This window comes from Haliotis cracherodii, unplaced genomic scaffold (assembly GCF_022045235.1).
Source record: "Haliotis cracherodii isolate W230 unplaced genomic scaffold, xgHalCrac1.p SCAF_38, whole genome shotgun sequence".
Taxonomy (NCBI): Eukaryota; Metazoa; Mollusca; class Gastropoda; order Lepetellida; family Haliotidae; genus Haliotis; species Haliotis cracherodii.
This window is the reverse complement of record NW_027266295.1, coordinates 1,562,705-1,575,346: the sequence shown is the minus strand read 5'-3', so window position 1 is coordinate 1,575,346 and position 12,642 is coordinate 1,562,705. Positions and strand designations below refer to the sequence as shown.

General features: G+C 39.2%; 1 protein-coding gene across 1 annotated transcript; it reads right to left on the bottom strand.

The window, feature by feature from the left end:
• Positions 1-200: 200 nt before the first annotated feature.
• On the bottom strand, positions 201-12,383 carry LOC139477940 (soluble scavenger receptor cysteine-rich domain-containing protein SSC5D-like). The gene is made up of 8 exons (XM_071260389.1): positions 12,180-12,383; positions 11,774-11,801; positions 11,221-11,424; positions 3,222-3,340; positions 2,827-2,955; positions 2,586-2,607; positions 899-909; positions 201-590 (listed from the first exon to the last, which is right to left on the bottom strand). Exons 1-8 carry the CDS (start codon positions 12,381-12,383, stop codon positions 201-203), a joined length of 1,107 nt encoding a protein of 368 aa, XP_071116490.1.
• Positions 12,384-12,642: the final 259 nt, after the last annotated feature.

The following is a 12,642-nucleotide window of genomic DNA, read 5'->3' as shown; positions in this document are numbered from 1 at the left end:
TATTCATTAGCAGATATTGTCAGTCTACCTTGCTGTTGTATGGCAGATCCACATTGCCCTGTATATTGAGTATGATGCAGCTAATGAACTACCTCCCTCGTTTATCCGATGATGTGCCGACGTGGTTTTGCGTGTGAGTTTGTGGGAGTGGTTGTGGGTGTGAGGTTGTGGGTGTGAGGTTGTGGATGTGGTTGTGGTTGTTAGGTTGTGGGTGTGAGGTTGTGGGTGTGGTTGTGGGTGTGAGGTTGTGGGTGTGAGGTTGTGGATGTGAGGTTGTGGGTGTAGGTGTGAGGTTGTACGTGTGAGGTTGTGGGTGTGAGGTTGTGGATGTGGTTGTGGGTGTGAGGTTGTGGGTGTGAGGTTGTGGGTGTGGTTGTGGGTGTTAGGTTGTGGATGTGTGGTTGTGGGTGTGGTTGTGGGTGTGAGGTTGTGGGTGTGAGGTTGTGGATGTGGTTGTGGGTGTGAGGTTGTGGGTGTGAGGTTGTGGGTGTGGTTGTGGGTGTTAGGTTGTGGATGTGTGGTTGTGGGTGTGAGGTTGTGGGTGTGAGGTTGTTAGGTGTGAGGTTGTGGGAGTGGTTGTGGGTGTGAGGCTGTGGGTGTGGTTGTGGGTGTTAGGTTGGTGGTGTGAGGTTGTGGGTGTGAGGTTGTTGATGTGGTTGTAAGTGTGCTTGTGGGTGTGAGGTTGTTAGGTGTGAGGTTGTGGTTGTAGGTTTGGTGGGGATGGGAGTGGTTATGGTGGGGATGGGAGTGGTTATGGTGCGTTGGGGGGGGGGGGGGGGGGGGGGGAGGGTGATTGTTGTGGATGGGGACCAGGCATATAAAACATACTAACATCAAGACATCCAACATATCCAGCGAACTACAAATCAATTTTGTCTGAGCTAATCTCCATGCATACCTTTGTTCCAGCTGGGAAATAGACACATTCAATAACTGACTAGAATCCAAATAGAACTGACATTGCATTTGGTTTTCCGAAGTCACTGCATCATATTAAATAACATCTGGTTTCCGGATGAAACTGGGGTGTTTGCAAACACTGCCATCATCGGCACAGTCGTTGCCATTTCCTAAAAGCGGATTGTGTGTGTGTTGTTTGACGCCGCACTCAGCAATATTCTAGCTATATGACATCGGTCAGTAAATATCTGGAGTCTGGACCTCATAAACCACAAATCATCACGAGCCTCGATCTCCGCAATTGAAATACGATAACATGCATTATGCTAGACCACCCGATCCCTTTAGTCGCCTCTTTCGACAAGCATAGTCGCCTCTTCTGACGAGCATGGGCTGCCGAAGAACTCATTTCCTCAAAGTCTGACAATCTTAATGTCTTACAACATTACTTCCAGACCTTGACCCAAATAAAGACAATTTCTTTATGACTAAACAATTCCCTCGGACTCAGAATATATGTATATTAGTATATTAGTGACAGCCAGTTGAACGTGATATGGGTCCAAATGGACAGAGAAACGGAAAAGAACGAGTACCGAGCAGTCATCAAGTTGCTGACTGTAGAGAAAAGTTTTCTTCAAGATATTCATGAGAGCATGTCACAAATGTATGGGGATAAGTACCCTAGCTATTCCACTGTTTAACGTTGGAAAGCTGTGTTGAAGAATGGGAGAACAAGTCTTGACCCGAGGTATGGACGTCTTTCAACTTCCATAAATGAATATTCAATCAAGGAGATATGCGTATTACCATTGCCGAACTTATATTGTCAAATACCTGGGTAACGCGATCTCCGGAGAGGGTATCACACAGAACCTGATGTCGATGATGTCCATGGATTTAGTGGATTCTCTGGATACTTAAGATGTTTTGTATGTCATCAATAAGTTTCATGACTATTTGTACGGCAACTCATTCACTGTAAAGACAGGCAACACTACCCCCACTTATGCCCCCAATTTCACTAAGTTTGATGCAAACGGGCATCACTGGCACGCATAACTTGCCACCTACGACTTCTCGCTTGAGTATGTAGGAATGACGATGGAGAATGTAAAGTAATTTACTAATCTTATCAAGTGCTGTGGAGACACTTGTCCTAAGTAGACCACCTCCGTGGTATAATGGTAGAGCGTCCGCCCAGAGAGAGGAGGGCCAGGAGTTCGATCCCCGGCTGCGTCATACCAAAAGACGTTAAAAGATGGTTCAACTGCAACTATACTCCGCCAGTAGGACTCGCTCACTGTCAAAGATGACCGTCTTCCAAGGCAAAAATTTACATATGTTGTAGCACCCTACTGTCAACCGAGTCTGGAAGATATGATAAATTTATATAGGACAGCATATGAGGGGACATATATATAGCATATGTTGGACATCGTATTAGTGACAAAACCATGGCTTTATCTAAGACATTATTGTACTGGGGAATGATAACAGGCGTGGACAAATTAATTATCTTGATAATAGAGGATTTGTCATAGAAATGGGAAAAGTTGTTGGTCATAATGTGACCTCAGGATATCACCATGAAATAGCCTGTCACGGACCCTAATTCAATCATACACATGATACGAATAGTCTCACATGGATCTCTCAGCGTGAATGAAGTACCATTCACTCACGTGTGCAGTTCAACATATATCTCTGAAAAGAGCAAGAACACGGATAAACAGTGCACAGAATGTGTTATTTATGAATTAAAAGATGAAAGGAATGCCAAACTTTATTCAAAGCTGATTACATATCATTTTTTCCGTGAACATGTTTAAAATGTATTCCTTCTGCATATCTGGTTTCAAGGTCTGAAACTATTAGTGGACTGTTATATATAATCTTTTACTGTCAGGCCACATAGGAAACTACGTCCTTCCACTTCCCGTACGGAGCAAGGTTCTGGATTCGAATGATTTCAAGGTCAAAGGTATCAGGTCCATGCAAGATATCTTCTACAGCCTCCATTTTCTGAGGGCCAACGGGCGCGAAGTGCATTAACTGTAATGTGACAACAAAAAAAGTCATTGCAAGCGCGTTCTTAAGGACGATATCTATCACAATTGCTACAACAAACTATAGTTGGTGAGATAATTCGGTCATTTAACATTATTATATATATTATATATTATATTTATATGAATGGCGTGTCAGCCTGATGTAGGGGGGAAATCAGAAGTGATGCATGAAAAGACTTAGCACAAGGAATGATAAGACAAATCAAGAAACAAAATCAGGGGATTAATGACTTGTGCAAGAAGGTTTACCTCAACTGGAAGGCTTGCTAGAGGTCCGAAACATGCCGTCGGTTGATCTGCGTTAAGAATGCCCACGTCTCTCTCAAACATCTGTCTCATCTTCTCGTCAAACTCAGCTGTTGTTAAATCTGAAATGTAAGCATGAATTGGATAACATACATGAGTCTGGAATTGGAACTTTGAGATTTTATTCACAAAGCGTGCACATGGCTGTGCATTTTTATCCTTTGTGGGAAGCTACACTACTGCCTAAAAGTTCATTCCCCTAACACGCATTGAGAACGCGTGTAACACGCATGTGACACGGGTGCTCAACGGGTTGCACACGGGGTGAGCACCCGTTGGCCACGGGTGTGCAACGGGTGTGCGTCGCGTGTGCAACCCGTTGCACACGCGTGTGCCACGCGTGTAACACGGAACCGGGTTCCAGTTGAAGTTGACAAATTTATGAAATGAATAGTGAGATAAAACAAAACAGTGAGATGTGAAATTTGAGTTAATGAGCGGCCATTGAGCTGTGCTCACCAGACCGTAAATACAAGGTCGACCCATCTTAATTAGTGTTCGGTTGCTTGATTTTTATGGCATGAACCATTCCACTAGGGTCCAGTCTAGCCATTGTGGCTAGCCGACAGTAGAACAGTAGTGAATTTAGATGCGAGTTTATTGCTAGGGGAACCCCCGTGTTGACACGATTGTCGCGGGTTGGTAAATGTTCGCCATTAATAAAATGATTGTTTGTGGATTGCGAACATATTCATTTGCCCACACGAGTCATTCCATTTGATTGCAAATATAACGTTTTTCGTTCGCCAAATTTATGCTTTAGACAGTACAATTATGATATAGCCGTCACCACTACTAATGTCTCATTATTTCACGTAGGAATATGCCCCATTTCCCCACACCCCACTTTCTGTGTTGTATTTTGAAAGAATAAATAAAAGAAGGTTTTGTGTGGGACACTTTTATACTAATTATAAGAGGATGTTGTAAATGAATATGAACAGCCATGCTGTCTGACAGTTGATAGAATTTGAGATCTTCACAATCACCGGGTGTGACCATGTTGACAGAATCTCGTTAGGGTTTGTGATTTTTACATTTGCCCAATGACCATGGTGAGTATTGCTGGGGATACCAAACGTAACAGTTTATTATTAGAGGTTGTGAGTACCTATACCGCGTAGATAGGATATCTTTGGGATTTTAATCCTTCTTTGAGAGGCATTTAGAAGTTGGAGTACTACGTTAGGAGAAGATTTATGGGTGACTTTAATCCTTTCTTTCTCTGTGGGTAATCCTTTCATGTTGATTGGAGGAAGTCACTCAACCAGGTCATGACAGGTCGTGAGTTTACTCACTAACTACTGTGAGCGTTTTTGGCATGACATCTTTTCTTGTATAAACATAGAAACGATGCTCACTCACTCACCGTTAATCTTCTGCAGTTTGCTGGCAAAGTGGGGATAAACCTCAGTGTCAAAGACGATCAAATTTAGTTCGAATCCTTGTTTATATGTGACATCTCCCAAATGGGGACATTTTCATAAACTTGGCAAGTGATGATGAATTTTAATATTAATATTATTATAGTTTATGAAATTGATAATAAAACTTTAATAAAATTGTGCTTCACTCTCACGAAAAATATATTGTCTGTGAGTAAATTTATATGTCACGTTACATCGGCATTTTTCTGTGATATTGGGACTACATGAAACATGGCTGGTTTTACATTTCTGATACAGGTGCTTGACTGACTGAGTAGTTCATGATCAATAAGATATGTTTAAATCAGTCAAGTTTGCAACAATAGATGAATAAGTTGATACATTTGGACCGCAGTTACCGATTACCAACTTAAGACATAGAGACAGGGAGGAGATATATAACCAAACCTATGATCCTGTTGAGACAGTTGACAGTTAGAACGTTGGATTAAATGACAGTAACTAATTTGAACATTCCCCAGTTATATCATAAAATACATCATAACTCATAACAGCCCGAGAGACAGCTTCCAGACTTATACTAGTATTGAAGGGACAATAGCTTTTGACAGTTTAAAAGTAAACTCACCTTAAGGTGCTTGGCAAGTCAAAACTTACCTCCCTGTATATGTTTTTTAGGTTTGACAGCAACTATGCTTGTATATTTCATAGATAGACATGATTGGTTAGCTAGATGTTATTACAATAAGCGAAAATGTCCACAGTTTGTTTAAAAGTACAAAAAGTGTGTTATAGATCTATCAACGTTTTCTTTTATTGAACATAATATTTGCACTTTATTGCTGTAAGCTGTAAATAATCTAGCCTCCCCATGTACGTAACTTACATATATTTATGTATGACCAGAACAGCAAATAAAGTTCTGGTAGATAGGTACCTCGGAGATTTAACGTGCGCTTTCCGACTTTAGCCTATCTCGAACACGGGGAAGCACTTATAGGTCGGTACGCCACTACTCTGGAAGAAGTGGTACAAGTCTGTGTAGTTTGTGATGTCGTACTCGATGTCCTGCCCCCCCTTATTGTGCACCATGACGAAAGGGACTCCTTGTTTGATGTAGAGATGTTCCTTTGGGGTGTTGATCTGGTCAACCTTGAGATCCGGCCGGGCCTTGTAGTGGTTGATCGGAATGTCTGACTTTTCCACTAGTAATTAAAGTTCTTTGGTATGACATCTTTTATCCCTGCTGACGTTATCCTAATGTTCAATTTCAGTCTGCCTCACCAAGCGTAAGAAAGCATTGTACATGATAAACCACACTGATGCAATTTTCTATATATATATTTGTAGATATGAAGCATTCTAGTTAATTGTGGATACACTGGGCAGACAGAATTGTGTTTATTTTCAGGCCATCCTGATCGTCGTTTACTACTATAAGGTGTATGGTTGGAGGCAAGATCAAAGGCGCCGCACAGCATTTATTAGATAACAGACGGGGTCGTCCGTTTCGCTTTGAACAACCACCCCACCTGTCTGTAGGAGTTATATAATCAGTGCGCAAATAACTGTGTCAAGTCCACTGCCGGGCTGATGCGGTGTCAGTGTCAGCGATGAACATGAATGCCCAAATCATAGACCTGTAGCACTCACAAGTTGCTTAGCCAAAATATTTGAAAGGTGTATATTCAATTCTCTGATAACAGCAAATATAACCTTAGAAAAAGATTCAACATACAAACAATCAAATGTAGAACACAGACCTATGCTTATTATCATTTCTTCTGGATATGATCAACCTGCGGAACCCTCTATCCGATGAAGTAACTAATGCTCGCTCATTAAAAGAAATCAAATCCTTAATTAATCGTTCTGATGCAATTATTAATAATTTTGACTTCAAATATTTTCATAGATCATGCCAAATTGTCCACTGTCGCCTTAGGCTCGGCTGCAGTGACTTAAACGCTGATAAGTTTAGACGACATGTATCAGACATACCAGACTGCACTTGTGGATATCACCTTGAAGATGCAATTCACTTTTTCTATAACTGTTAAAAAATACGATAATATCAGAAACACTGTGTATTTCTACACACATGGGTATGGTCTAAACATGATATTACATGGCAGTAGTTAAGCAGTTCTACAAACATGACTCTTCTTAAATCAGTTCATGACATCATTGTCAAAAGCAAAAGGTTTGAGTAGCTTAATTTTATGCATGTAGTAAAGGAAAACTGCATTACCTTATTTCACAGACACCACTTGCTTCAGTGTACTGGCTTCGTGTATTTCATTTGTGCATTTTGTATGTTTATGTTCATCACTCTCTTATATATATATATCAAGCTGTTGTTAAGTTGTTACCTGGAGAGGTATTACATAAGCAAGTTTTGCTTGTTTACCGATCCAGATTTCTTTTGAAATAAAAATACGTTTAAGCGAACACAGCTAACCCTAAAACACATGATTGTAAACTATTAAAAAAGGAGCACTAATCTCTGGCTTCTTCTCGGGTGTCGAACTCAAACTCAAACTCATTTATTCTTAGAATAACATGACATACAATTATCTACAATTTTTATTATGTACAATTTAACAAAAATAATAAAAATAGGATACGTGGATACTAATACAATTTACCAATTGTATTGTACACATTGTTAAGGAATTTAGATAGGCCTTTTAGATTTCTTACACTGTTAGTGGTCATAATTTTCTTAAATGTTTGGAAACTTAAGATATTGCTTATTTAAGAGTTCATATCGCCGTTGGTGTAAAGCTTCACATCGGAATGAATAATGCAATTCATCTCCCACAGCGATAGAATCACAGAGTGGACACTGGCTGTCTTCCCTGGGAATGTTCAGCCATCGACCAGTTTCAACTGGTAATCCTTGGTTAGAAAGTTCTGAATTTTAGTATTGGGAGAAATATTGATTTTAAGAGCAGTAGATATTTCGCAAATGAAGGTTGATTCTTCAGGTAATACGACCTTTGGATTTCCGCTTGGGCTTACTAGCTGCCGTGAGTCAATTTGCTCGTTAACGCAACCGAGCGTGACAAGAGACTGGGCTACCAGTCTGCAAGGACAGCTAAATAAACTTACGCATTTTTGAAAACTGATTGGTTACCCGTGATCTATGAAGATTTCAACAAAGGGCGCATGGTAATTAATTTCTTCAGCCTAAACAAACAGACAAATAACGGCGAAAGCTCATCGGATGTCGTTATTTGGAAATACCCCTGATTGTTACAGTTTGATAATAAAAAAAGTATCCCTGAGTGAAAGCATTTGCGGATTTCGGATTGCGTGGATGATACAATTACTACTCCCTTGTTGTCATCCACATTTTCTGGTATAACCCTACACTTCTGTATTTGTCGTAATTCACATGCTGCTCAGTTAATGAATTTATATTATGTATACTCAGTTGTAGCACCACTCAGATTACCGGATAAAGGTTCAAATTTGGTCTTTCTTGTACCTGGGGTAATTATTTAATCTAAATCCAGGTTTGAAGTGAGGTGGAATGTGAATTATGCACGTGGCAGCCCAGCAAGAGATGTATGATCAGTTGATTTACTTTTTTTGTAAATCAACTGATCATTCCCAGACATCAAAGGATCAACAGGAAATACGTTGATTGATTAATTACTGTTATCTTGCACAGTGGATATGTCAAAAGTAAGTGTTTACATGTGAAGGTAGGGTTACTAAACCTAGGGAATACACTCATATCATGGCGTGAAGTACAGATGTAAAAACAACATACTTTGTTCAAAGGGTAACCGATAATACACTGACTGGTTGTTCATTGTTATCTAACTCAATGTATGTTTTTAAGAACCGTGGACATTATAAAAATAGTTGTCACGTGGGCTTTCTTAGCTAACTTGGCACCTATGCGAAACAATTGAAACAAACTAAGTGATCAGTTAAGAAACAGACACGGGTTATAATATTCGATACATTTAAATAACGTTTAAAAACGATATATTTAAATATTTTAATATATTTCATATATATTCCAAATATTGTTTCCAAATAATTATTATTAAAGTATTTGATTCTCACATAGACATTTGACATCGAATAAGTATTTTTGTACAGCTGCAGACGCAATGGATATTGTTCCTTTATGTTGATATTCCCGGATACATTATAACTTTGGTAGGTTGTAATAATGATATTTGCATTTTGTTTTCATTCATTCGCTGCAGCTTTGAACAGAATCATTCTTGTTCCTTTCCGTTTGGTTGGGAAGTTTTTCGATGCGCGATAGACGTTGTTTTCACAAGTATTTTCTTTTGTAAGCGTGTATATGTTACAGTCAATGTGTAAAATATGATTCACTCAGGCAATTTATTAAATATCTAAATATTTCAGTCATTTTACAAATTGACTGAATAATCCATTCATTTATTTAACCGACTGACTAAAAATGATAAAGACGACCAAAAGAGCTTAAACACATCACAATATATTAATTATGCTAAGAAAAGAAGCCAAACAATACAGAACTGTACTTGGTGATGATATTAAACATAAACAAATATTTGGAATTCGTTATCATATTAATAAAGATGGACATATTTTTCAGTTAATTTGTAAAATAAACTGAATATTTAGGCGTTTAATACATTTCCTTAGTGAAATCTGTTTACATTTTGAATGTAAACATATACACACGGTAAAATAAGCAATGTGCAGATGAAATATTTACTTTGTGTTGCAAGTCAAAATAGTGTACACGAAGATCGCACAATTACCAAGCAAGTGACTTATCAAAACTGCATCACCATTACCGATGCTCCCCACAAATATACCTACATTTCAAAAACTGTATTTCATTTTTGTTGATCAGTGTGACCATATGTCCTTCTACTTTCAATAAAAATGCGCTTACGAATGGCGAGCACAGGTCGCGAACAAGTCTAGATTTCTGCTATATCATCCGTGTACTCACTGAGAAAATACAGTAATGCACAGGTAACAACTACTCCCGCGGAATTGCTTTAGACCAGTGCTCTTTTGTACGTTGAAATACTATATATTGTGAATGCCAAAATGATGTATCAAGGATCAAGTAGAAGATACATTGACCGTTGCACTGGGAGTTTATTCAACAGACCGTGAAAATAACACTGCTGTATCTTATTATTTATTTTAGATGACGCAGTCAAAGCTCACTTCTCCTGGCGGCCATTATCGAACGGCCAGCTAAAACACAACCCCGCGCTTACGTCGACAGGTCTCTTCCTGTAGTACGGTAATTAGTATTCTCTCCCTCAAGTGTATCCTCAATGATATAACCCACCCTCATTAATTACATGCTGCTCTTTTCCAGCCTCACGGCTATGGAGCTGTGATAAAGAGTCCAAGTCATCATAAAGTAATTAGGGTCCAATAAAAACAATGCGCCGCCAAACCTCATACATATTATCACTGAAAGTCGTACTACAGACGGTTAATGTCAAATCACAATAAAAGCATTTCAATTGCAATAACATGTTCCAGGACCATGTTTTCTCTTAACACCATCGGATTTAGAAGCAATGGTCGTATAAAACAAAACACATCTATTTGATCACAACAGTATTCATGTTATTCCCACAAAATCACATAAAGAAAGGAGACATTAGGAAATACATGTGCTTTATCAAATTTTCTCTCCTTGTTACCACCTCCAGGTTCAGCTTAAGACGGGTCCTCCTTTGGTCAAAAGTTTGTTCCCCCTCTAATGAGTGTGTCACGCGTTGCACACGAGTGGCGGACGGGGTGCACACCCGTGTGCAACGCGTTGCACACGGGTATCACACGCGTGACCAACCCGATGCACACTGGTTGCGTAACGCGTTGCCCATGCGTGTAAGGGGAATGAACTTCTAGGCAGTAGTGTACCTAGTATAACTCCTAGTATATTTAACACTTTTGACTGTTCTTTACTTCAACCCTCATCCTTTTCACTAGGAGATGTTACAGCAGGTAAGTATTGTACATCCAGGAATGCTTAGGTGCTTTGGAGATTCCTACCACAAAGTCAAGATTGTCAGCTATTTTTTATTTTGGAGATAATCATGTACTTAGTTTATGTACTCTGACACGCAACGATTGTTTCAACCAGATGGATTTATGGTCATTTAGAACCTGACTGGTCAGAATAAAATCCACAGCTTTGAAATTTCTTTGAAAAACAACACAACTGTACACCTGTTTATATTACTTCGTGTGCTGATATATCAGACAGTTCAATGTATAACTAAATGAGCTACAGTGCTACCGTGTTATTATTCCTGGACAAAGCTTATACTCGCTAGAAGAGCTGTTGTGTTTATCCCCATTTCAAACCAACACGCACAGTAGCTAGGAAAAGTATCTGCAGGTGAGTTAACCCATGGGATGCTGTATGTATAGTGACCATATACGTTTAATTATATAATAATACTTGTAACAATAAGATAATAATAACTTGTAACTATATGGTAATACTTACTTGTAACTATATGATAATACTTACATGAAACGATCTATATGTAGGCGCTTACCTTTGACATGAAATATTTGCTTGCCAAGAAGTAAGTGCTCATCATCCTCGAGAGACATATCATAAAAGTCTCTGGATACATTGACCCCAAGTTCCCGGGCGTAGTCACTGCAGCGGTACACTGGGGTCGTCTTCACCTCATAGCCCTTTCGTGACAGAAAGCTGGTCAACTGTGGCCAGCTGCAAGCTTTCTCAAGATTAAGAACTGAAATTAACAGATATTTCTTTCTTTGTCTTGTAAACAAACCTATGAGATAAACATGTCAATTGACAATAAAAAGATAGCTGTTCTATCTATAATTTAGTTTCTGAAAGATCGTCATGACCCCACGCTGAAAGCCATTGTGTCATACTGCATCTGTGGACGATGATTGGACAAAATCAAATGTCCTTCACGGTTAATGAAGTTTGGTTCAGATTTGGCAATGCTAGCTAGTTACGTAGTATAGTTACATATACCGCTAATAGGAGATGTGTTGAGCAACAGTAGCGTATGTCTAAAAGTAACTTTGTTATAAGGGAAACATCAGCAAATTTCATATAATCGAACTCACCAAGCAATACCTTTGGGTTCCCGATTTCCTGTAAAACAGCAATTTGAGAAAGTGAAGTGAATTAGTGAATATTTCTAAGGCAAGATAAACGGTATTCAAGAATACTTTAAATATATATGGGCAAAGATTCAGGGACCGACAAACGGCGACGACAAAGATCCTGACAGTCCGATCAAAGTATGTTGTGATTAGCAACATGGTTGTTTGTCTAAGAATAACAGAATGCTTTTTCGCAACCAAAATACAAACACGTGATGAGCAAGGATCAACACCATCGGGGCAAGATCACTTACAATCAGCTAAGGCACAGAGCCTGACCACCTGATCCCAATTGAATCGTCTCTTTTGACAAGCTACGTGAGGTGGTCTACGCGTTACAAAATGGCGATGCAACAATTACACTAACCTTAAATGAAAATATAATTTTAATGTCATTTAGACCCTCCACTTTTGCCTTAATCTGCAATATGTCTGCCGTCTCGTCCCTCCCTTCCTTAGGCGGAAGGGTGATGTCAACTCTGTACAGAAGGGCGTCTCTATCATCATCGGAGCCGAGAACCGACCGGGCGAGACAGGACAGGGTGAGGAGACCAATGAGGAGCATGAACATTGTTGTAAAATCGTAATTGCTCTGCACAAACCGAAAGTCCAGGTTTATTTGAGTTCCGCCTTTAATTTCTGGCTATGAACAACAATATAATTGCCATATCAATGTACACATTTATAAGCAAATCGTGAAAAGTATCAAAACATTACTTTTCTGCCAATTAGAATGTTTTTATTATACCAGATATTTTGCAAGTTATATAACTATTTTAACTTTTGCCATTCTCTAATCTAGATGTAAAGTCCCAACGGGCTGAAAGAAG